General features: G+C 43.1%; 1 protein-coding gene and 1 long non-coding RNA gene across 15 annotated transcripts in view; one reads left to right on the forward strand and one right to left on the reverse strand.

The window, feature by feature from the left end:
- The window catches only part of PPFIBP2 (PPFIB scaffold protein 2), a 247702-nt gene extending 238757 nt beyond the window's left edge, over window positions 1-8945 (forward strand). For 13 of the 14 annotated variants that reach the window (XM_075927828.1, XM_075927829.1, XM_075927826.1 and 10 more), the window contains 4 exons: window positions 3492-3680; window positions 5436-5615; window positions 7869-7934; window positions 8611-8945. In XM_075927828.1, coding sequence (XP_075783943.1) covers window positions 3492-3680; window positions 5436-5615; window positions 7869-7934; window positions 8611-8682 — 507 coding nt within the window. In that variant the 3' untranslated portion in view covers window positions 8683-8945. Of the gene's footprint in view, window positions 1-3491; window positions 3681-5435; window positions 5616-7784; window positions 8108-8610 lie in introns of those variants that run through there. The other variant, XM_075927833.1, reaches the window with a different exon arrangement.
- A 4472-nt stretch (window positions 8946-13417) lies between these two features.
- Window positions 13418-19816, reverse strand: LOC142829191 (uncharacterized). Its single transcript, XR_012903595.1, has 3 exons — window positions 19679-19816; window positions 15274-15359; window positions 13418-13954 (listed from the first exon to the last, which is right to left on the reverse strand). It is a non-coding gene; the product is annotated as an uncharacterized LOC142829191 (long non-coding RNA).
- Between the last annotated feature and the right edge of the window lie 6947 nt (window positions 19817-26763).

Consider the following 26763-nt stretch of genomic DNA (forward strand, 5'->3'; position numbering starts at 1 on the left):
CTTGGTGCTGCATGCTCCGGCCATGCTCTCTCTGCTCCTGCTCCTGCTTGCCACCAGAGGAGTTGTGTCAAAGCTATAAGAGCTTGCATAACAATTTGAGTAACTCCAGAGTGACCAGACCAACTATAGACATTGGATCACATAGTTAAATATCCTACTCATCATATAACCTTTTGATCAGTAAATGCTGCTGGCAAAAAAAAGAAATCAATGTGTTTTCCCATTCTGTAGCTCAAGATCTCCCACAGTTCTGGACATTTGGAAAGTAGAGAATAAGGAGATTATAAAAAAGGCCAGAAAGAAGAGATGGGAAAGAGTATAGCTCCCCATTTATGAGATTTTCTCAAAGGGCAATATTATTTCTGGGCCATGTCCTGCAGCGCTTTTCTGACAAAGGAAGTCTCTTCAAATGATAGCAAGTACACATTACAGTGCTTGAGAAAAGGTAGTAGTTCATGATCAGATGGCTTCCTTGCAAGTTTCCAATGTAGATGCATTTCTTTCTGCCCTTGAGGTTTCCAGGGATCTCATGGAGTGGGATCCCTTTCAGAATCAACATTTTGAGTGCCTTGTATGCCTCCACAATGCAGTAGAGGACTTGGAAGCTTTGAGTCTTTTTTTCCACTAACTACCATAAAAAATGGCCCATCTTCTTCCTATGGATTCTTTACAATGGAATTAGATTTTCAAAGCTATTCTGACACCTAAGGTGTCTTCTCTGAAGACACAGAGAAGGAAGGGTCAGCTCTTGGACAGTGTGGAAGGAAGGATTCATCTAGGGAATAAAAGCATCAGGAATCCCGAACGCTGACTTGTGCTTGTGGAAGAAGCTGTAAGGCTGCCAGTTCTGATGCTCACCTGGCAGATGTGATGGCTATCAGCAAGTTGTGATGGAAAAATAAAATGCTGGTATTGACATTGATGGAGCAAAGGGATGACGTGTCAGAGATCCTTGTTCTTTTTGGTGGTTCGCGTTCGTGACCAAAGTTGTGTTGTCTGACAAAACTGGGAGGTATTTCTCCTCTTCATTGGATTGGAACCATCCCAGCTACAGCTTGACTGCTCCTGGCATTGGGAGGTTTATGTGGTGAGGCCTTTCCTTTGGGTTCCAGCTGCTTTAGAATCATAGAATACTAGGACTGGAAGGGACCTCGAGACGTCACCGATTCCAGTCCCCTGCTCTCATGGCAGGACCCCATACTGTCTAGACCATCTCTGATAGACACTTATCCAAACTACTCTTAAATGTCTCCAGTGATGGGGATTCCACAACCTCCCTAGGCAACTTATTCCAGTGTTTAACCACCCTGACAGGTAGGAAGTTTTTCCTAATGTCCAGCATAAACCTCCCTTGCTGCAGTTTAAGCCCATTGCTTCTTGTTCTATTCTCAGAGGCCAAGGAGAACAATTTTTCTCCCTTCTCTTTGTAACACCCTTTTAGAGACCTGAAAACTGCTCTCATGTCCCCTCTCAGTCTTCTCCTTTCCAAACTAAACAAGCCCAATTCTTTCAGTCTTTATGTGGTCTGGGACTCCCAAGTGTGCTGTGCAGCCCTCCAGAGGGACGAGAACCGGAAAATCTGGAAGACACATGGGCCCAGCATTGCAGATATTGCCCTGAGCTAAATGCCCCCATTGTAATGAGAGGGACACCTGCAGTAAGACCTTTGCACAATCTTTCATGTGTTCTGGGGGATGACCCACATGTTGAAGATGAAGCCTTGATGATGTTTGATGTGCGATTGTGCCCATGGAGTGATTCCTGTGTGCAGCGCTAGGAGGCCTAACAGCTGAAAGTCCAGTGCTCTGCAAGGCCTCTTGCAGTTCTGGAGCAGTGTCAGAACATCCTGAATCTTTGGAACCTTTCTAGAGGCGGGTAGATCTTTGCTATCAAGGCGTCTAACTCCACTTCTAGATCAGTTATTTTGGTAAACTGAGTCAAGGAGCATTTCTTCTGCACTGATAGTAAACGCATGCACCTGAAAGAGAATCAGCATCAAGGATGCGGCTCTAGCAGAGGAGCTCTAGGAAGGGGATAAAGGTGTATGCGCTTAAACTTGAGCCTGGCTGTGATTACCAGGATTATCTTAAAGACTCTGGTGTCAGAGGGCAGGAAACGCCCCGTGCTGATGCTGCTTCCTGCTGTCAGCACATCTTCGACATCTGAGGGTACAAGGTCTGATAGAAATATGGAGGTATGCATCCACCAGATCCACTGAGATCAGAATATCCCCTGTGACAGGGATGACACAGTAAGATAGCTAGTGTCTCCATCCACTTGAGTCTTTTAAAGTCAATACCGCTTGGATTCCCCCCTTGCATGTCAGAAGTAGATAGAGCAGAGCCCTAAGAATCTTTCTTCTGAGGAAGTGTTTTCTTACTCCCATATCTAAAAGATGAAAGATCTCGCTCTGAAGCACACTTTGTGTTTCCGGCTTGCTGGAGGCGGGAAGAGAAAAAGTCAGAGGACACAACAAAAGAGTAAGACCATGGCAGTAAGTCTGGCTGACTGGGACTCGTGGGGCACACAACAGCTGCCTGGATGTTCAGGGTTGAGCAGTGTGGGCTCTGGGACCCTCCTCCCATGCTGGACAAGTGAGCTCTACAAGCCTGATTGAGACTTGCTGCTGGGAGGTGGGAATGAAGTTTCACTGCATAGATGTACCCCCCGAGCCCTACCTGGCTGAGTCTATTCCTCCATCTTGGGAGAGGATTTGGGGTTTTTTTTGGCCCCAACAAGTCTTCCCTTGGAACTTACCCCAAGTTGGCTGACTGGCATTGTCCTTTTATTTGGAGTCTCTTCCTGCTCTGTTCAGACTTCTGTTTTTCCATTTTGGAATGGCCCACTCATCACTCTTGGACTCATGGGCTCAGGAAGTAACACATTCAGACCAGAAGGCTGGGTGCAGGCTGCCCATCATCTTCCAAACCCAGGAAGGACTGTCTCACAGGTGGGGCTTAAGGATCTTGCACAAAAAGGAGTTTTTGCGCAAAACAGACATGTCTACACAGCTTGCGCAAAAAGCCTTGGGCAGAGATTATGCAAATGAAGTGCAAGAAGTTGCTAATGAGCGCTTCATTTGCATTGCCTCTTCCACAAACAGTTCATAGTGTAGACAAAGCCCTGGAGTTTACAAATGTTTCAGGGCTTCTGATTTTTTGTTTTGTGTGCTTTGCAACATGAAAGTACCACAAACATTTCCTCATTTCTCTGTATGTTAATACGAGGAACAGCTAAAGAACACTTCAGATCCTGGGACAATGTTGTTTAGTCAAATGCAATTGTAAAGCTTTTTCACATGACTTCTGTCACGTGCTTGACAGTTACTTGAGAATGAGGGAGGCTTGATTTGTCTAATAATGTGTAAGAGAAGATAATTATTAAGACCATATAGATCATTTTAATCAGCATTATAGGATGACTAAGGTTTTTTACATGTTTGATGTTGTAGAAGGTTTTCTCCATAAAGCATAATTTTATGTTTTTAATAGATTCTTGAACCTCGCTTCAATGGTGACACATTGGCAATGCTGCTTAACATTCCACCTCAAAAGACCCTCTTGAGACGCCACCTGACCACTAACTTCAATGTGTTAATTGGGCCAGAAGCACAACAAGAAAAAAGAGAAATAATGGAATCTACAGCTTACACACCTCTGACTACCGCTGCTAAAGTTCGGGTATGCTACTGTGTGAATTCTAGGATAGCTCAGTGTGATTGTTTGCTTTTCTTAGGGTACATCTTCACAGCAGTGTTATTTCAGAATAACTGACGTTACTCCGAAATGACACAGTCTGTCTACGCTACAAGTGCTTATTTCAACATAATGTTGAAATAATATTGAGCTGGAGGACTTCTTACTCCAATTCCTGTAACCCTCATTTCACAAGGAGTAAGGGAAGTTAGGGGAAGAGAGTTCTTTCTCAGACTTCCTGCTGTGTAGACAGTGCTAAAAGCCGAAATAAGCTATTTCGACTTAAACTACCTAATTGACGTAGCTCGAGTTGTGTAGATTATTTCGGCCTTAGCCCTGCTGTGTAGATGTGCCCTTACAAACTAATGGGCAATCTCTGGGAACTGTTACATGTTAGTTATTCTTAATCATGGAGATTCTGTGCAAATCTACCCTAATATACTACAGAAATAAACTTGCAATATCATAAACTTTTTTTGAAAGGAAACACAAACCAATACAAAATATTGTTCATTTTTATCATTACTTATTCCTAGTTTAACAAAGATTTAACCAAGTTCCATAAAAATATTATTCTGAACTGAGTTGTCTTGGAAATTAAAAATCCTCTTCTTTTGAGCTCCTGCAGTATATTGATGTCAAGCATACAAGTGTAACTTTAGACACATGAATTGTGCAATTGAACTACAGGTGACCCCCACACTTATGACCTAATTGATTCCTGGAGAACTGTCGTAAGTCGAGCCATCGCAAGTCGAACCTTATTTCCCATGGGTGCAGTGTTATAAATGGTGGTTCTGTTACTGGAAACCCATTTCATACCCTAAAAATACCAAAATTGGCTTCGGAAATGGAGGAAAACTAAACTAAATAGTTCAAATAATGCACAAAAATAACTAAACAGTGTAGTCCGATGTGGCGGAGACACGCACAGTTCAAGTTGCAGCTGCAGACTGGTGAATCTGACTGACCTTCTGCGTTTCCCGTTTTGGGATGACGCGTGGAGTCTGCATCGTACGCCATCATAAAATGCGAGCTGCAGATGTAAATTGGGGGGCTTTAGGAGCTATCTCACATGAAAAAAATGGTTGTAAATGCGGGGGGGGGGTCATAAGTCGGGTGGTTGTAAGTCGGGGGTCGCCTGTATTGCTTAATGTTGCAATCGTTCCACTTTAAGTTCAGCTTGAAGGTGTTTAGGTACCTTGAGCAACAGAGGCCTATTTTACTAGGTGGGAAGACAGAAGATAAAGTTTAAAGATTGCACACTGTAGCTAAGTATTTAAATCTCACCAACTGGCAGAACTATCATCGTTGCGTCTTGGATTGTTTATTAACATGGTTGCCAATTGAAAATATGTTAATGTGAGGTACAGTTGAATCCTACTAAATCAGTGCTGGGAGGAGACCTTTAGTGAACTAGCAAATATACAGACAACCATAATTTAAACAAAAATAAACTGTTACAAAACACAGTTCATTTATGTTGACAAGTTTAACTGTGATAATTCATCATTATCCTAGTAAATGTACAGTAGGACAGCTAGAAAAGATAATCAAGTGATAATTTCAGCACAGTTTTCTGCTCTTATATCCTTTAAGAATATAGAAGTAATGATTAAAACTGTATTTTTCTAGTTCATAGATTTCATCCAAGATCTGTGCACTGTTGGCATCTACAAAATTGTAACTTCAAAGTAGATTTTACATGTTAGACAAATTATTTCACTTTCATTATTTTAGCCAAAGAAACTTGGATTTTCACATTTTGGAAACCTAAGAAAAAAGAAATTTGATGAATCTACAGATTATATTTGTCCTATGGATATAAATCCAGATGCGTCTAATGGTACTCAGAAGAGCTACAGCGGATACAAAGGACTTAATCCACTCTCTGATAGGGAATTGGACAAACTGGATCAGGTGGGACAAATAGATTGATGTCATTCTCATCTCTCATCCTCTACATACATTCCAAAGCTTGCCAATAACCTTTTGTTACCATATAACAAAGTCTGTGCTACATCCGCATGAACTCATTGAGAACATATGTATGGGCTCTGGACACTTTTGAAGAGTTTTATATTGAGAATGTCAGATGAATTATATTTTTATCTTTGTAAGTGAAAGCCCTCTTTCAGATTACATCTAATCTTTACACTATCAAAGTTAATCTATTTGGACTGTTACATTTGGGGTTATAATATAAACACCACATTTTTTTGTACTTTTAATTTCATAATCCAGGAGTACTTATTTTTACAAGTGGCTTGTAATGTAATAATATCTTATTCAGATTAATTTGTACAGATATATCAATTTATATTTTATTCTTACATAACTACTACTGGATTGTATATTTTAAGACATGTTAATTGAAGAGTGCAACATTTGCACCCTGTAAATGTATTACATTACTGTATGAAATAATTATTCTTCAGCATTTTATTATATATATATCAGTGCATCACTCATTAACATTATTGATTAGACAATAAAAGAGGACTTTGAATAATTCACTCTCTCTGTAGTGGAATTTAGCTTGCCTATCAATATCACACACAAAGGCTACGTCTAGACTTGCATGATTTTCTGGAAATGCTTTTAACAGAAAAGTTTTCCGTTAAAAGCATTTTCGGAAAAGAGCGTCTAGATTGGCACGGACGCTTTTCCGCAAAAGCACTTTTTGCGGAAAAGCATCTGTGGCCAATCTAGACGTGCTTTTGCACAAAAAAGCCCCGATCGCCATTTTCGCGATCGGGACTTTTTTGCACAAAACTAATCTCAGCTGTCTACACTGGCCCTTTTGCGCAAAAGTTTTGTGCAAAAGGGACTTGGAGCAGCATAGTATTTCCGCAAAAAGCACTGATTTCTTACAGTAGGAAGTCAGTGCTTTTGCGGAAATTCAAGCAGCCAGTGTAGATAGCTGGCAAGTTTTTCCAGAAAAGCGACTGATTTTTCGGAGTAACTGGCCAGTCTAGACACAGCCAAACAGTACGTTTCCATAAAAACCCTGGCCAGCCTCCTTGCTGCCCAGTGTTGTGTAAAGTAATGCCAATCCTGAAACATTGAGCTATGGGAACTTCTGCCATGCTCAAGAGCCAGACCTGGGCAGATCCTCTGCTGATGTAAATTATCATAGTCCCAGTGACTGCCATAGCGCTGTAACAACTTACACTAGATGAGACCATTCCAGCAAGAAGTTAAACTAAAACAGATTAAAACTAATTGAGAAACTAGATAAGAGACTGACTCAAAATTGATAAGACTAACTGTGATGATTCATTTTTCGTTTGCATGGTTTACTGCACCTAACACATCATTTGTGCTCATCTGTAAAGTAACGTGTCACCCAACCATGTCTTTTCTGCGTTATTTTTAGGACCCTATTAACAAATGCTTTAGCATGTGTTTTAGTAATAAAAGGGTGATATATGTATGCTCCCCTAGAGTTCTCTTTACTGAAGCAGTATGGATTTGATTTAACTTGAATATTCCACCATTCCTGACCCCATTTTAAAGTACTGAATACAACCGTACAAATGTTACCAAACATTTTTAATATTTTAAAAAACAGACGTTCCATCTTCCAACTGAACAAATGACCTGGAAGTGAATCGAGTACATAGGTGAAAAATTAATACTTTCAGTAAGATACCACTGAACCCCATTTCCATTTTAGATTATATGATGTGCTCAAACAATTGATATCCCTTTTTAGAATCAAAGAGAGAGCGTAAGGAGTATTCGTATTGCCTGTCTAGTAGGAATGCATCGCTTGTGTTATTGAATGCTTTTGGCTGCTGGAAAAAATACTGTAACACTTAGCACTACAATTTGTGTGTGAATCAATGTATGTACTATTAGTACTAAAGGATTAAAGAATGCCTTTTCTCCTTATCAGAAATTGATCTTCCTATCATAGCTGTATTTCACAGTATGCTGGCACAGGAGAAGAAATGTTCTTTTTGATTTGTTAGGCGTTACGTACAATATGTCCATTTGTTTCTGTACAACTTTGAAATGTGTTTAAAAACTAGTCCTTGAAAGGTAGTAATTCATTATGTTGAGATTTTGTTTTTCCAAAGACAGACTCACCTGTAAAAGCTGCATGGAAAGTCTGGATAAATCTGTAGTTACTATCTGATTTGATCTAGTGACTGACTGATTTTACAGATGGAACATTCAGAAGGAACAGTAATGCAAATAGGGGTGCTCTCTCAAGGCATAAACAACCTCACGGTATGTACCAATTTACATTTGCTGCAAAGTCACAACCTTATCCTGCTAAAATGCAGTGAAAGTTGATCATTATTCACCATCCTCTAGAGTAAGTGCTGTGGCATCCATGTTTTTGACTCCTTATTTACAACCTGCTTACGTTTCCATAATTAAAACATCTTTATTTTAAATAAGTTGTCAGTCCTTTATTTACCATATCTGGCCTAAGTTGAACTTAAGCGTTAACATAGTCTTCACTGATTCTGCTCTGCAGTGGGGTGACTTCCACCCACAGTAAATTAGTATAAACATCTGATAAAAACAAATTAAAAACTGAAAATAAGTAACTCCAACATTTTGCAAGCAACTTTTGCTCTTGCTGTCTTAGAGTTCACTTTACTGAAGCAATGTGAATTGATTGCACCCAATACATAAGCTGACATAATGTGTAAAATTAATGCATGGTCAGGTAATGTGAAAACATTTTTTTCCACTCTGTTACCCAACTGAGAGACTATGATGATCATCTCTTGTTACATATGAACACGTGACCTGTAATTCCTTAAATATTTATATTATTGTCAAATAAGCTCCATCACGTTGGTTAATTCCTGCAATCATAAATCAGTGTTTTGCTCTTGCTATGCACCTCCAACTGAATATATTTCTGACTGATCTGCATACTGCTTACTTTCAGGATATGCTAAGTCAAGATGAAATGCTAAATGACAACCGATTTTTAACCCCCACCTTGGAAGACTGGAGATGATGAACCTGACCAAGATCACTGCTGTACCTCACATGTATCCAGAGAACTGTCCAATGAAAGCTGGATACTAGATGCAAAAATAGCTTTTCTGCCAATGAGAAATGTAAAATATTTGTTGTTCCTGCAGCAACACCTTTCAGGTAAAAAGCCCACTGTGTTCTATATTAGGCATTTTTACATAAGAAAAGCTATGCACAATTATTTCTCACCAACCAGAGAGAGTAAAATTAGAAAATGATTAAAACTGGTAAAGGATTTCTTTACAGATGTATGACCTCTTTTATAGAATGGGTTTATGCACTGTGACATGCTAAATTATCTGTTTTATAGTTTTGTACTTTTGTAATTAATGTAAGTAGAATATGCCTCTGTCACAAAATAAGAGTCCTCTTGTTATTAAATGATAGTGATGAGGATGATACTTTGCTATCTTGGGATCTGACAGACACCGGTGCAGTTAGTTGTTTACTGAACATTACTGAAAAAGCTGCAATCAGATTTAGAGTCAGGATTGGCTTTAGGATTTTGAAATTCCCTAAACAGGAAGAAGGGACTTCCATCCCTCATTCTCTCTTCCCCAGCTTCTGCACCTCTCTCCTTGTCTCTGCTTTCTCGACACTGGCCAGGATGAAGAGAAATGACAGATCACCTTTCACTCCTCATGAAGCTGGTGTGTTCTTAGATTGGCCAGCAGAGAGAACACTGATTATTACTCTGCTCTGCCTAAGTCATCACTAGAAAAGCAATGAGAATTTTGCTCACACACCAGGAACTCCCACAATCCCGGCTTAAGTTTGAGACTATGAAAAGGAAATTGGGGGGCCTAAAAATTGATTTTTTTTTAGAAAATAACTCTCCTCTCACATGACTTCATACACGGGAGTGTGTTTGTGGTCAAGGAACAGGCAAAAAATGCATCTAACTTAAAATTCATATTTACAATACCAGAATGGTGTATACCACCCTCTCTACAGATGCCTGAGGGTGAGTGCAATAGAAGTTTTAGCCAAGTACGTGGTCTGTCTTATGACAAAGGAAAATTCCTTGTACACTTGGAACATTTCAGTAAACTCCGCTGTATATAGCCTTCTCTTATAAATACCAAACTGCCCCCTACCCATACACGCATACAAATGTGCCCATGTAGCCTTCAGAGCCATGGTGTCCAACCATTTCTGAAGCAGTAGTCACTGTAGTGACCATTGCTATAGCGAACTAGCTTCTCTCAACTAGCCACATTGTTCAAGCCAACTAGTCACACTCAACCAGACAAATAGCCACATGTGGCCAGTGGCTAACGTCGCTGAATTTTGGGTCAAAATGATTAGAGAAGGTGCAAAAATGCAGCTTAACGTATAGTGTGAAACTCAGCACAGATGGTTGGAAAGCCAGGAGGAAGTGATAGTCCCGCTATAAGAGTCTGCTGATTGCAATTCCAGGTGCAGCTATAAGCAATGTAAATGTGTGTGGACTCTGCATAATGGTATGCCACATAATGGCATAGTTACAAACCAGCCATAATGTTTTCAAGAGAAATTTGTTTGATGTTTTTGTAGACAGCATATGCTTTTCCTTTAACCATTCTCTTTTCATTCCAGTCTCCTATGTATGCTTACGTATCACAACACCCTAATATAACAGTAGCAAACTACTGCTGTAGCCATTGAGACGTGCAAAGGGTCACAAGTCAGGAAATGTTAGTGCTGCAGGCCTGCTGCCACACTGGTGTTTAATATAGCTTAATGTAGATTAGCCAAATCAGCTGTGCAGCTGCAATACCACAAATTTTAGTAGTATAATGGCTAGCACAGCAGAGAGAGAGACATTTGAGCTACATGTCTCAAGCTGTATTGTAATGAATCCAGAAGTATACTGCTTCAAAGGAAATAAAAGCAATTAAAGGATGAAATATAACAAGAGACTCTCCCTTGCCTATACATCTAAGGAAGGGTAACCTCTGAACGCTAGATTTCCAACAGGATATAACTGTAGTGATGCAGTTCATTTCTGGAGACCAGATTATCAGCCAGAGATGGAACTCACACAAACACAGGATTGGAAGGAAACAGGCTAAGTGATCTAGTTCAATCCCCTGCACTGGGGCAGGGCTAAGTATTAACTCAGTCATCGCAGACAAGTGTTTGTCTAACCTGTTCTTAAAATCCTCCCTAGGTAATTTTCCCCTTGTGCTTATATAATCTTCCTAATGTCTGACCTAAATCTCCCTTGTTGTAATTTAAGCCCATTACTTCTTGCCCTATCCTCCGTGGTTAAGGAGAACAATTTAGCAGCCTCTTATGTCTTTCAAGATGCATGTTCCTCCGCAGTCTTCTCCCAGGTTTTTCAGTCTTTTCTCATAGTTCATGTTTTCTAGACTTTTAATCACTTTTTTTTTCTCTTCTCTGGATTTTCTATAATTTGTCCATATTTTTCCTGGAGTGTGGTATCCAGAACTGGACACAATACCCTAGTTGAGGCTTATCTGGGCTGCTAGAGAAGAAGGGACTATTTCTGTTTTACTTTTGGCACTCCAGGTAATACACGCCCAAATGATGATCACTTTGCAACAGTATTACACTGTTATTATCCCATATTTAATTTGTGATCCATTATAAGGCCACCCCAGATCTTTTTCTGTAGTACTCCCTCCTAGACAGCCATTTCCTATTTTGGGTATCTACAACTGGTTAGTCCTTCCTAGGAGCAGGACATTGCACTTGGTTCTTACTAATTTCAGACCATTTCCTTAGTTTAGCATCAAGATAATTTTGAATCTAATCCTGTCCTCCAAACCACAGCCCCTCCCAGCTTGATATCATGTCCTCCAGCCAGACATTACACCTACCAGTGCAGTGCAGACATACCAGAGAGGTTGGGGCAGTCCTGCACATAAAAACTAGTTGCAAGACAGCATTACAGGGACAGTGGCCTTGCAGGCATAATAACCCTTCCACCCTAAATTTTCTCTTCACCTGTCAGCCAAGTACACTGACAGGGGCTGTATGGGCTTCAGAAAATCCCCAGGAGTGGGGCTACACTGGTCATGTATGCACATTCACTACCATAGTTCTAGCGGGATATTTTGTTCTCTGGACAATTCAAAAAACAATCCTGACTGGGCTATGAAACAGATACTTGATTTTTGAATATAGTAATTACTCACTTACACGTGCCCACTTAACACGTTTTCGCGATAGCACAATTTTTGGGGGGGAATGATTTTTGAACAACATGACTGTCCCCGAAATAACACGGTTTCCCCAGTTGGCCGGTCGCCAGTGGCTGCCCGGGGCTTCCCCTGCCTCCCTTCAAAGTGGTGGAGGGTTCGCTGCTTGCCATGCCATTCCCCAAAGACCCCCTCTTGCCGGATGCTTTGCTCCCTCTCCTCCAGCAGAGCTTGCAGACCGGCAGCTGGGTTTCCTCGTTCCCCACCGCTTGAAACACAACCCCCACCTTTTCCATTTTTTTTCAATGGGAAAATTGACCCCGCATAACACGTTTTACCTTAACACGATCATTTTCTGAAACATATCAACCGTGTTAAATGAGGAATTACTGTATATATATAATTAAGCATTGTATGAGGGTGGGCTATTGGTTAGATCTCATACCTTTTCATTGCAATGAGGTTTAATGCTTATTTCAAAATAACTTAAAGTACAGCTGTTTTCATTGAAGTGTTACTCAGAATCAATAAGAGGTAGTAGCCCTTATTCCTAGGACTAACTGGAGAACAAGGAACTTCTCACTGTGGGTACATCTACATAGCAGTGGTATTTCAGAATAATTAATATTATTCTGAAATAACATCTGCGTCTATACTACAAGCAGTTATTTCAGCATAATGTTGAAATACTGTCAGGCTGGAGGACTTCTTACTCCAACTCCTGTAACCCTCATTGTATGAGGAGTAAGGAAAGTCGGAGGAAGAGTGCTCTCTCTCTCTCTCAGACTTCCTGCTGTGCAGACAGCGCCAAAAGCCAAAATAAGCTATTTAACTTAAAGTATGTAATTGACATAGCTCAGGTTGCATAGCTTATTTCAGCTTTAGCCCTGCTGCGTAGACGTGCCCTGTGAGTAAAGATGGCTCCGTCTAGCCCTTCCTGCACAAACTTCAAAGTGTGACCCAAAGTAAGACTTGAATGACGGTCATAGAACTGACTTCTCATAAAGACTAGTTAATTCCATGCAGCAAGATTCCTATGTAAACTCATTAACTGCTAATTTCTACTCTGCCCATTGTGAAAAATTATGTTTAATGAATGGAGACTGTAGAATTGTTTGATATAGGTTGGGAATTTCAAAAGTCCCATTCAATTAATGGAGATGAGTATTGTGGTATTAATGAAAACTTGATTATTCTCCCTGTTAACTGAACACCTTAGATGAATTTGGCAGTGAGCATTTAATTAAATGTTTGTTTTGTATGGATGTTGACTCAGTGTACACTGACTGAACAGAGAAGGGTAGTTTTGCACCCTGAGCTGTTTCAAGCAAGCCATACTGTATTTAAAAAAAAACAGTTTAAGTGTGTGTTCTGTAGACTTTAATATTCAAGTATAAACTAACAGAACATTTAACTATTGTATTTGATATATAAAATAAAAGTGAAAATTTTGGGAAATGCAAACACTGAACTTTGGGCCATCATACTGCGATGAATAAATGTTGTATGTTGGTCTATATTTCATGTTGACTCAGTGTAGGACATTTTATATAAACCTGGGCTGCTGGTCCTGGGATTGGATGAATAAACATTAAAATTCCCCAATCTGCTCTTCAACAGTTAATGAGAGTACTTGAAACACGGGGTACTCTGTGCCTTACCCAAAGAACTGGGTAAGTATCTCATTTAAAATGCACAGAGACATAATATGGCTAGCATATAAACTTCACCTTCAAAATAAATGAGAATCTTTTAAAAGTGTTAAAGCTACACAATAATATTTAGCAATTGATTATTAACATTTTTAAATGACTGCACCACAATGAGTAAGTGTGCAGTGTTTAAAAAAAAACAGTGTTTTATTCTAAAATATTCAACAGCAGTGCCACCCTAGATACAGCCGACATAGCAGATCGGACTACCGCAACAGCCATAGTCATGAGAAGGGCCTCATAGTTCAATTCTGCAGCTTTCCCTGAGAGATCCATTGAGCCACAGAAGACTTTCCATTCAACGGCCAGAAATTATTCATAGCCAGCACTAACAAAGTTCTGTATTCCATGAAGGAGTCTAGAGCAACTCTCCAATCTCTGGGCATCCACAATCCTGCAAATACGAGAAGAAAATATACTCATCAATATAACATCAACAGAACCACTCCAGAGGCAGGGGTCAGTGATGACGCTAACCCTCTAACAGCTGTCAGCAATTGCAACCTTCTAATAAGCAAATTTGAGTCATACGTCGAGGGTCATGAACAAGGTTCCCTGTAAGCTGTGCTCCCGCGTGGGTGCACATCCCTTTTCTGAGCCCTGCACAGAGGTTCAGTTGATCAACTGGGGAAGGGGGTGGAGCACTCACCCGCTTGAAGGAGCAGACTCCACAGCAGCTGTTGCTACTGCCTGCTATAAATGGAAAAGCGGGATCCACCTCTACTCCAGGGCTGGGCAAAAGATGAGCTGTGGGCCCGATCTGACCACGAGAGCCCCAGCCGGCTCCCCAGCTCCACCTGGCACTCAGGAAAGCCGGGTGCAGGACCACATGTGTGTTTGTGAATGCTAAGAGCCTAGAGAGAGGGGAAACAGGCTTCTCATACTGCCCCTGCCCCCAGTAGCTCCCATTGGCCGGTTTTGGCCAATAGCAGCTGCCTGTTTGCAGGGCAAGCAGCATGTGAAGTGCCCCTCCCCCTCATTCCCAGGGTCACAGCATTCAGTTCAGAACAATAAACATGGCTCCTGCAGCTCCCCTGAGCACATACAGGGGCTCAGAGGTAGGCTTAGGAATATGCTGGGATGCTGGCTGGGAGCTATGTAAGGTCTCCCAGCCAAAGTCTATCTCTGGCACCCCAGCCCCTTTCTCCCTCCCCCCAATCCTCTGTCCTACTCCATGTAACCCAAACCTTCTGCACCTATACACCGTCCCAAAAACTGCATCCCCTCCTATGCCCCTCCTCAGGTCACAACCCCCTCCCAGACCTTGCACCCCAAGCCGCTATCCCTGGTCACAGCCCACATCCCTACACCCCCTTCTGTACTCCTGCCAGAGGTCACAACCCCCTCTCAGGCCCTGCACCCCCCTCCTCACCTCAATCTGTTGCTCCAGAATACAGTCCCTTACTTCACCCAAACTCCCTCCCAGATCCCACACCCCAATCTCTTACCCAAAGCTCCCTTCTGCACCTAACCTCTATCTCAGACCCCCACACCTCCTCCCTTAATATCATGGAAGAGTGCCATCCTTGGCCACTTACCAGATTCAGTAATATGTCTTTTTCAGTCTGTTGTTTAAAAAGTCAGAATTGTCACAGAACACAGTAACATGGACTAACATTCCGAATTAAATATCACAGTATCATCAGCTCAAAGGCCTCTGAATGGTGTCCGTAGGGTGAATAAAAGGGCAAACAAATGACACAGCATATTTACCTGATTAGCAAAAAGGAGGCAACATTTTGTATCATCACTGGGATCCTTTGTGATGTGATGGATCAGCTGCAACGTGGGAGTTATTCCTATTCAAACAAAAGACTATTACAGATGAGCTTTTCCATTTCGCTCATATGAAAGCCACAGTATTAGACAACAAAAGATTACTTCAGTGGCAGTTTTGTCTGCATGAAGCCACAAGATCAGGCCCATTACATCCCAATTTCTGATCATGTCAGCTATAAAATGTCTTCTTTTTAGTCAAAAAAAATACAAAGTAACACTTTACCTAGTGCTTTATTAGCATTCAGTAATAATCACTGAAAGGATAGGCAAAGTAAATATTATAACCCCATTGTACTGAGGTTGAGACAGATTCAGAGATGCTAAACTAATTTATTATGTGATCTTGGGCAAGTCACTTAAGAACCATGATGAATAGTGATAGAAATGTAGCCGTGTTAGTCTGGTGTAGCTGAAACAAAATATAGGACTATGTAGCACTTTAAAGACTAACAAGATGGTTTATTAGATGATGAGCTTTCGTGGGCCAGACCCACTTCCTCAGATCAAATAGTGGAAGAAAATAGTCACAACCAGATTAATTGTACCAAAGGATACAATTAAAAAAAATGAACACATATGAAAAGGACAAATCGTATTTCAGAACAGAAGGAAGATATGGGGGGGAGGGAGAAGGAAGGTAAATGTCTGTGAGTTAATGGTATTAGAGGTGGGGAAAGGTAGATGTCTGTGAGCTAATGGTATTAGAAGTGATAATTGGGGAAGCTATCTTTGTAATGGGTAAAGTAGTTGGTGTCTTTGTTCAACCCCCCGTGGAGAGTGTCGAATTTTAGCATGAATGACAGTTCAGAGGATTCCCTTTCAAGTGCAGATTTGAAAGTCTTCTGGAGTAGGATGCATGTAATTAGGTCATTGAGACAGTGTCCTTTCTGGTTGAAATGGCAAGAAACTGTTTTTTCACAAAAACTGTTTCTTTGTTTCACAAAGTGCTACATAGTCCTGTATTTTATTTCAAGAGCCATGACAGAACTCATGTGATTCTGGCTCTCAGGCTTAAGCTCAGAGCACACTGCTCCTTTTCTATGTTGTTATAATTTATCAATGCCGTGGCAATGCCCCACATTTGCCAGTAGACTAAGGTGCCTATTATCCTAGGACTGTAAAAAACAGAAAAAAACAGTCTAAGCCCTGAATATCTTAGTATAAAGGAGAGGAATTCCACAATGTTCAGGAACTTTAAAATCATATGTTAATTTTAACCAAATGGAATGTTGAAATATTACATCCATGTACCAATGGGAGCACTATTCAGCAACAAATTCAACTGAGACACCCTTCAGTTACAAAGTAAACAGAAAATGTCTCCATAATCATCAAAACTCTCTAAAGCTCTCTTGTGAGGTACTTGCCATCAGCACAACAGTTTCACCTGCTGCTCCAGCTATCATCCCAAGATGTTTTACAAACTTTCTTTGTGCTTCAGACTTCTTTAAAAATGGCGGCGCCCGGCAATATGCAAATGAAGCCCAGGAAATTCAAATCCTGGGCTTCATTTGCAACTCCGGTTGCCTACATTACCACCCTAGTTCGAACTAGGGTGGTAGTGTAGACATCCCCAAAGTGTCTTGCATGCTGGCAACATTCCACTCCTGCTATGCCTAGAATCCTCTTGAGGGATTCCTCCTTCATTAATTTCAGGCTCCTCACACATTCTCATGGCTCTGCACAACTTCCTCGGTCTCTGTCTCTGCTCTCATCTCACAACCTTTACTCATTCTCTGCACTCAGAATAGCCCAGTTTCAGCAATCAAAGGCTTCCTCTCCTCCTCCAAATGTTTCCTTTGAAACACCTCTTTTGGAAGCCTTCCCATGATAAATAGAGGTGAGCAAAAGAAAATTTTCTCTCCCATTGAACATTTTTAAAGTTCAGAAGTTTTCCTGTTCAGCATCAAAATGAATGTGAAGCCTTTCAAAACAAATTTAGACAAAAACAGAGACCTGCACACACATCCCAAAAATATTGAAAACTTTTCTGATTAAAATGTTGTTGATCCTCATCTTTTCCTGCTAAAAGTTTGGGTTTCAGTGAATCAGCATTTCAATTAAAAATGTTTCACTGAAAAATTCCTGACCAGTTCTAGCAATGAACTCTTCAGTCATTAGGTTCCCAGCCTTAAAGTGTCTGTGCTGTTTTCCCATACTGGGTACCCATTTCAGCTCCTGGATAAAGCAACTTTGGCCTGATTCAGATTTTGCATGGATTTTACACTGAAGTCAGTAGTTAGACTAATTTATCCTAGTATGAGAGCTCAACCAGCCCCCAGATCTTTCTACAAGCTTTGTAGAGGACTCTGCTCCTACGATCTTCTCCAAATAATACATCTCATTAGAACAACTTTGAAACTTAGAGAAGAAGCCTCAGGTATAGCTGAATCTGACACTTATTTTCTGCTAACAGAAACTGTCAATAGCAGCAGCATAGTTTTAGGCTGAGCTGCCTTTAGCTAATCATTGCTGAAAAAATAGCAGGGAAGAGCTCCCGGCTCCAATGTATTGGCTACTAGAGGTGTTAACTATCAGGAATTTGTTTAAACATGTAACCGCTTGGAACTATAGCGGTTACATATGCTATGCTGGGAGTGGGGGGCTGGACAGAAGCTGATACTCGCGGGGAGCTGGCTTAAAAGCTGGATCAAGGTGAGCACTGGCTCCTGCCCCCCACCTCACCTCCCCGCACTGCTTCTGATTAAGGAGCAGCAGCATGGGGAACTGGCTTGAAAGCCACTTCCTATGTGTACCAGCTCCCACCTGCCCCTCCTCCCTCCCCACACTGCAGCCTCTCTACCAGAGCACGGGGGGTGAGAGAGCAGGCAGCTCCCCACTGGGCCCCCTTGCCACTTCTGATCCCATCCCTCTGCTGCCACCTGTTGTGGGTCATTGCCCAGGCTCATCAGTTAATCGTGTAGTCAACTGCATGTTGGCATCCCTGTTCGACACGGTGCCAAAATAGGAACAATGGTCTGCTCCCTCGCCAAGTCCTCCTGGCTGATTTATTAGAGGGGTTCCTCTCAAATAAACTGGTGTTCCAACTTCCAAAGAACTGCTCTGACAATTGACAGGTTTTTCTGCAGTGTCGCTCCTCCCTCCCCAAGTCCTTGAAGAAAAAGGCATCCAAAAGACACCCCCCTCAGGCCAGGCATTGGCAGTGAGCCACAGCGGGGAGTGTGCATTATCCCTGGCTGTCCCTGTGCACCAGATAAATGGGCTTCATGCTCCATGTCTAATATCCAGCACCTTCCAGCACCACTTTAAAATAAATAATAACCTGGAGGATTTTGGCCATCAAATCACTCTGTCATGGAGTGTTGGAGAGGGGGTCCCTGACCCTGCACCCCCACCTGCAGCCAGATGTGATTATCAGCTAGCAGGTAGAATAGATGGTCTACTGGTTCACAGGCACACAGTGTAGCAAGGGATTGATGTTAACACAGGAGCCAGGGCAGGCAGCATTATTCTCTCGGGCTGTGTCTACATTGACATGATTTTACACAAACACGGCCACTTTTCTGCAAAAACATGCTGCCTGTCTACACTGGAGAGGAGTTCTTGCGCAAGACACTGATGTTCTAATGTGTGAAATCAGTGCTTCTTGCGCAAGAACTATGATGCTCCCGCTCAGGAATAAGCCTTCTTGCGCAACTGTTCTTGCACAAAAGGCCAGTGTAGACAGGCAACATGAATTTCTTGCACAAGAGAGCGTCTACACTGCCATGGATGCTCTTGTGCAAAAGCAAATCTCTTGCGCAAAGGCACATGCCAGTGTAGACGCTCTCTTCTGGAAGAGTTTTTGCACAAAATCATGCCAATGTAGACATAGCCTCGGAGGCAAGGGGCTCCCAGGTCCTGATCTCAGGCTCATCTCTCATTGTAGCCCAGCCAAGACAGATTCTTCTCACAGGCCCTACCCCCCAGCATGGTGCAGCCCCACCTATCCTTTGTCTCCCTTCCTGGCCAGGAGTTATCTCCTGTGTCTGGCCCTCAGGTGTCTGGGCCCAATACACATCTGCAGTGAGTCATGCTCAGCCTCTCCCTTCTCATGCAGAGAGTGCTGCCGGGATGGGGGGACCTGAGGTATACCCCCCCACACACACACACAACCCAATACAGCAAAGACTGAGTGTAATACCACCCCCACTACATCACACTCTTTCTTAAAGAAGGTTACATTTTGGACAAAAACTACTGTATTAGACAGCATTTTAAAATGTCACTGAAATCCAATCTGCTCCTTCCTAAGGCAAGCATTACCGTTGACACTCAGATAGTAAGCCTGTCCAGTTAGATTCAATTGTCTGTAAACAAAAAGGCTACAAATATTTACCTTTATAATTAAGTCAACATAATCTTTTACTTCATCACTCGAAACTGGGGTGTAGGCCTGAATGACAAGATTACCACTGATTTTGGAAGCGAGGTAAACATGTTGGCCTAGGGAGAAAGAGTTACAATCTAATTATCCCATTCAGGGGAAAGAGAAAACATATGCAATATAATGCCAATAAGAGCATTAGAAGTTAGCCATGATAGGTAAATCGCATTGGACTATAGAATCATAGAATACTAGGACTGGAAGGGACCTCGAGAGGCCACCGACTCCAGTTCCCTGCCTTCATGGCAGGACCAAATACTGTCTAGACCCTCCCCGATAGACATTTATCTAACCTACTCTTAAATATCTCCAGAGATGGAGATTCCACAACCTCCCTGGGCAATTTATTCCAGTGTTTAACCACTCTGGCAGTTAGGAACTTTTTGCTAATGTCCAACCTAAACCTCCCTTGCTGCAGTTTAAACCCATTGCTTCTTGTTCTATCCTCAGAGGCCAGGAAGAACAATTTTTCTCTCTCCTCCTTGTGACACCCGTTTAGATTCCTGAAAACCACTATCATGTCCCCCTCTCAATCTTCTCTTTTCCAAGCTAAACAAGCCTAATTCTTTCAGTCTTCTTTCATAGGTCATGATCTCTAGACCTTTAATCATTCTTGTTGCTCTTTAGAACATAAGAACGGCCATACTGGGTCAGACCAAAGGTCCATCTAGCCCAGTAGCCTGTCTGCCGACAGTGGCCAGCACCAGGTGCCCCAGAGAGGGTGGACTGAAGACAATTATCAAGTGATTTGTCTCCTGCCATCCTTCTCCAGCCTCTGACAAACAGAGGCCAGGGACACCACTTCTATCCCCTGGCTAATAGCCTTTTATGGACCTAACCTCCATGAAATTATCTAGCTTCTCTTTAAACTTTGTTATAATCCTAGCCTTCACAGCCTCCTCTGGCAAGGAGTTCCACAGGTTGACTACACGCTTTGTGAAGAACTTTATTTTATTAGTTCTAAACCTGCTACCCATTAATTTAATTTGGTGTCCTCTAGTTCTTCTATTATGGGAACTAATAAATAACTTTTCTTTATCCGCCCTCTCCATACCACTCATGATTTTATATACCTCTATCATATCCCCCCTCAGTTTCCTCTTTTCTAAAAAGAAAAGTCCCAGTCACTTTAACCTCTCTTCATATGGGACCCGTTCCAAACCCCTAATCATTTAAGTTGCCCTTTTCTGAACCCTTTCCAAGGCCACAATATCTTTTTTGAGGTGAGGAAACCACATCTGTACACAGTATTCAAGATGTGGGTGTACCATAGTTTTATACAGGGGCAGTAAGATATTCTGGGTCTTATTTTTCTATCCCTTTTTTAATAATTACTAACATCCTATTTGCCTTTTTGACCGCTGCTGCACACTGTGTGGACGTTTTCAGAGAACTGTCCACCATAACTCCAAGATCTCTTTCCTGATTTGTCATAGCCAAATTAGCCCCCATCATACTTTATGTATAGTTGGGGTTATTTTTCTCGCTTATCCACATTACATTTCATGTGCCATTTTGTTGCCCAATCACTCAGTTTGATGAGATCTCTTTGGAGTCCCTCACAGTCCACTTCTGTCTTGACTATCCTAAATACTTTAGTATCATCCGCAAACTTTACCACCTCACTGCTTACCCCTTTCTCCAGATCATTTATGAATAAGTTGAAAAGGATTGGTCCCAGGACTGACCCTTGGGGGACACCTCTCCATTCTGAAAATTTACCATTTATTCCTACCCTTTGTTTCCTTTCTTTTAACCAGTTCTCTATCCATGAAAGGACCTTCCCTCTTATCCCATGGCCATGTAATTTATACAAGAGCCTTTGGTGATGGACCTTGTCAAAGGCTTTCTGAAAATCTAAGTATACTATAGCTACTGGATCCCCCTTGTCTGCGTGTTTGTTAACCCCTTCAAAGAACTTAATAGATTAGTAAGACATGATTTCCCTTTACAGAAACCATGTTGACTTTTGTCCAACAAATTATTTTCTTCTACATGCCTCACAATTTTATTCTTTAATATTGTTTTGACTAATTTGCCCAGTAGTGAAGTTAGACTTACCAGTCTATAATTGCCAGGATCGCCTCTAGAGCCCTTTTTAAATATTGGTGTCACGTTGGCTACTTTCCAGTCATTAGGTACGGAAGCCAATTTAAACGATAGGTTACAAACCATCGATAATAGTTCAGCAATTTCCCATTTGAGTTCTTTTAGAACCCTTGGATGAATGCCATCTGGTCCTGGAGATTTGTTAACATTAAGTTTTTCTATTTGTTCCAAAACCTCCTCTAATGACACGTCAATCCGGAACAGTTCCTCATATTTATCACCCACAAAGGACAGTGCAGATTTGGGAATCTCCCTAACATCCTCAGCCATGAAGACTGAAACAAAGAAATTTGCTGGATCTTCTCCAATTTCTCCACTTTCTTGAAATGTGGTGCCCAGAACTGGACACAATACTCCAACTGAGGCCTAATCAGCACAGAGTAGAGTGGAAGAATGACTTCTCGTGTCTTGCTCACAACACACCTATTAATGCATCCTAGAATCATATTTGCTTTTTTTGCAACAGCATTGCACTGACTCATATTTAGCTTGCAGTCCCCTATAACCCCTAGGTCCCTTTCTCCCGTACTCCTTCCTAGACAGTCGCTTCCCATTCTATATGTGTGAGACTGATTGTTCCTTCCTACATGGAGCACTTTGCATTTGTCCTTATTAAACTTCATCCTGTTTACCTGAGACCATTTTTCCAATTTGTCCAGATCATTTTGAATTATGACCCTATCCTCCAAAGCAGTTGCAACCCCTCGCAACTTGGTATCATCTGCAAACTTAATAAGCATATTCTTTCTGCCGATATCTAAATAATTGATGAAGATATTGAACAGAACCGGTCCCAAAACAGACCCCTGTGGAACCCCACTTGTTATGCCTTTCCAGGAGGACTGTGAACTGTTAATAACTTCCCTCTGAGAACGGTTACCCAGCCAGTTATGCACCCACCTTACAGTAACTCCATCTAAGTTGTATTTGCCTAGTTTATTGATAAGAAGATCATGCGAGACCATATCAAATGCCTTACTATAAGTTACATCATCATCTAGTCATACAAATCCTAGAACCATTCTTCACTACTTTTAAGTCTAATCAGATAAATGCTACTATTACAAATACATTCTAGATCCTTTAATATGTATATTTATGTAATCCATGATTATCATGCCACTATCAGGAGTATCCAATACACAAACCCCACATATGTGAGGACAACAACAATACTAAAAATTCCTTTTACAACCATGAAATAAATTGCTGAAGTATACCAGGTAGGCTTTTTGGTTCATTTTTTGTGCACACTGTGGACATTATCAGTAGATGGATCTTTGGCCCCTTTCTTCCAGAGTCACTTCAGATACTGGAAAAACACTTTGCCCATTGTGAGTATTATGTCTTTCCAGTTCATGCCAATAAAGAAATGCCGTGCCTAAATCTGTAATTCCAGACTAGGGATGTAAGCGACTAGTTGACTACCCAATAAGCATAGTCTTATTGGATAGTTGAGTCACTACTCGACTAGTTGCTTCACCCAGTACCGGTTACTCCCAGGATGATCTCAGCAAGGGAGGGGAGCAGGGAGCCAGGTGCCAAGGGAGGCAGAGGTGCGGTGGGAAATGGTGCGAGTGGGCAGTGAATCAGTCCCTGCTTGCACCGGTCCGACTGCTGCACCTCTGCCTTTGAAATGTAGCAAGAGCCCCTCAGAGGCGGTGCAGTGGGAACCCAGGGCATGTGGGGACTCAAGCAGGCCCCACTCACCCTTGTTTCCCTGCTGCGCCTTTTAAAGTCAGTAAGAGCCATGGGCAGCTCCTAATACATTTAAAAGGCAGAGGCACAGCAGGAATAGTGAGCGCCCCACCCCATCCCTTATCGACTAATTGAGTAGTCAATGGAAATTCCATCAACTACGCAATTAGCTGCTTACTCAATATTTAACATCCCTATTCCAAACCCTTACTGTTAAAAAATTAAGATAGATAATCATCAGTATTTCTACCGGACAGAATATTTCTGCTTTGTTGCAGCTTAAACAGGGAATACTCTTTTATCAATGAACAATTCCTACTGCCACGTATAGTGGCTGATCTCCATGGTTACAAGTAGGGATGTTAAAATGTGAGTAAATGATTAACCATGTAATCACTGAATATTTCAGCAGTTACATGCGGGGCAGCAGCCAGCTCCTTGGGAACCAGGGCATGGAGTGCCCTGGCTCCCACCTGCCACCATGTTCCCAGGGAACCAGCTGCTGCCCTGCACTGCCGCCTCTGCTACAGGCAGGTCCCAACTCCCAGGGAGCCAGACCAGGAGCTGTGTGTAGCCATGTAGCAGTTTCGGTAACTCTTGCTTATCAATTACAGGCCGTCCTTGCTGTAAGTCCAAGATACATTCAAAAAAACTTGGCCTTGTAGCAAAACAACTTAAAGCGGAGAATTTTTTCCCGCGACTGATTTCCATATGTGCAAATTTGCGAGGGGGGGAGAGGATTGCACAGCTTATGAGTGGGGAATGGGAGGACTTATAATACATCCATTCCTACAAGCATCAATGACTTTCGTGTATCCCAGGGCAACTTATATCCCTAATTATGACAAGATGCTGCAGGCTCTACCCATATATATTCACATGCAACATACATTTTCCACTATATGTGTATATTTGACAAGTGGCTCAGTTTATCCAAGTCAATCTAGTCACAAGTATATTTGGGATTTATGAAAAAATGAAAGCACATGTAATTTGGCTTTTGCTCCCAGTCGATGGTACCCTATGGTTGCTTCAGCATGATATTATACAACAGAGGGTATGCTTATTAAGTTACAGTAATGGTCAGGTAGCCACAGGACACTGGGTCTAGACATACAGGAAGTAGGAAATTTAGGGTTGTTGCTACACTTCAAAGCAGAGGGTGCTGCAGGGAGCATGGGGCAGCCCCTTGTTGACTCTGCTCCCCACGGCATTTCAAAGCAGCAGCTCATGTGGAGCCTGGAGTCATCAGGGGAGTCCCCTGCAGCCCTACTGCTTTGAAACACCACAGAGATCCCAGTGTCAGGCTCCACGTGGTGTTTCAAAGCAGCAGCGCTACACCGAGCCCAGGGTCAGTGGGGGAGTCCCCAGCTGATCTCGGACTCCATGCAGAGCTGGCTCTTTGAAATGCCAAGTGCAGCCTGGTGCAGCCTGGGGACACCATCTCTGGGGCAAAGAGTGTTGGCCCTCCTGCAGCTGCCTGGGTAGGCAGAAGTGGGGGAAGAGACTCAAACCCACCACCTTGTGCTCCCCCAGGCAAATGCCCTATCCCACTCCAGATCACATTCCACCTCCAGAGAGTCTCTTATCCTGTGTTGGCTGTCTGGTCACTTCCAGGATGGGCAGGGGAGGGTGCCACTAACAGCATTGAGCAGGCAGGACTTGAGCCCACCACCTTGCGCTCCCCAGGCAATTGCTCTATTCACTAGGCCACTCCAGAACCCAGCCCACTTCCTGGACATCCTTTTTCTGGTTTTCCTAATACCAGAGCCTGCTCCATCCCTGGGAAGGCAGGTCTTGGAGGGAGGAGGGGCGGGTGAGGGGAAGGATGAGGGACAAATCCAACCCACCACCCTATGCTGCCCAGATGAATGCCCTCTCCACTAGGCCACTCCAGAACCCATCCCACCACCATACCTTCAGGACATTCCTTATTCTGCCTTCCTAGTATCAGAGCCTGCTCTATCCCTGGGGAAACTGCTGTTAGCTGTCCGGCTGCTCCAAGGGTGGACAGGACTATAGCACACCATCCTGCGTTCCCCATGCAAACACCCTATCTCCAGCCCACTCCAGAACCCATTGGAGGAGAGGGGGAGGCAGCGAATAGAGGGGCCCAGGTGACCCTGTTACCTGGAGAGAAGACAATGGACTGGGGAGGGGCTGTTGCTAGGGATATTGGAGGCTCTTCTGGAAGAGTGTGGGGCTGATCAGGACAAAGACCAGAGCAGGCAGGACTCAGCTGGCTGCAGGGAGACTAATGTGCAGGCTGAGGGCCCAGGCCTACAGGCCTGAGAGATCCTTTGCTGCGTTCAAAGCTCAATAAACCCTTCTGTTTTGTGCTGGCTGAGAGTCACTCTGGTCTAGAGAACAGGGTGGCATTAGTCCCTCTGGGAGTGGAGGCCCCGGGGGTCCAGAGGGAGTGGACCCCCCCGAAAGGGTCCATGGCAGAGGCAGGCATGAGGAAGGCCCTGAGAAAGGGCTGTCTCACTGCCACTGGAGTGGAGTGGGCACCCCAAGAGAGGGTCGCCACACTGGAGTGGACTCCGTGAGAAAGGGCTGACCCACTGCTGCTGGAGTGGAATGAGATCCCCGAGAAGGAGCTGCCACACTAGGGGGGGGGGTAAGGGGCTGAGTGTGGGCACGACCTGTGAGTTGTGACAATGTGGCAGCAGAGGGTGGTTTGGCAGTGCACCCTGTAGACCGTTGGCTGCACAGGCGCAGTGCAAAGAGTGCTAGCCAGAAACGAACGAACGTGTTGAAGGAACCAGCAGGGAAATGGCCTATGTCCAGCTCAATAAGAGTGACCTGGCATGTCTGTGTAGGGGCAGGGGGCTGAGTGTGGGGGGAGGGCCTCTCTAAGGAGCAGCTAATAGCTCAGCTTGTGGAGAATGACCAGTTGGTGCTACAGATTCCGGTTCCAAGCAGGGCTCCTGGGATGCCCGAAGAGCCAGGGAGCAGCCGGGGGGGAGGAGGGGTAGCCAGTATAGAAGCCAGGATTCTGTCAGAGCTGACTCCCCAGCTAGTGCAGGGGAGCCCTAATCTGGGTTCTCCCCGGAGAAGCGAGCTGGAGCTGGAGGAGCAGAGGCTGAGAGAGTGAGAAAACTGTGTCCAGCAGTGGGAGCATGAGCTGTGGCTGGAGCTGGAGTGACAGACCAAGAGGACCTGCCTGGGGGTAAGTGAGGAAGGGCCCTGAGATGGCAGTTCTGGGGGGAAGCTGGACTCCAAGCTGC

This window comes from Pelodiscus sinensis, chromosome 4 (genome assembly GCF_049634645.1).
Source record: "Pelodiscus sinensis isolate JC-2024 chromosome 4, ASM4963464v1, whole genome shotgun sequence".
Taxonomy (NCBI): domain Eukaryota; kingdom Metazoa; phylum Chordata; order Testudines; family Trionychidae; genus Pelodiscus; species Pelodiscus sinensis.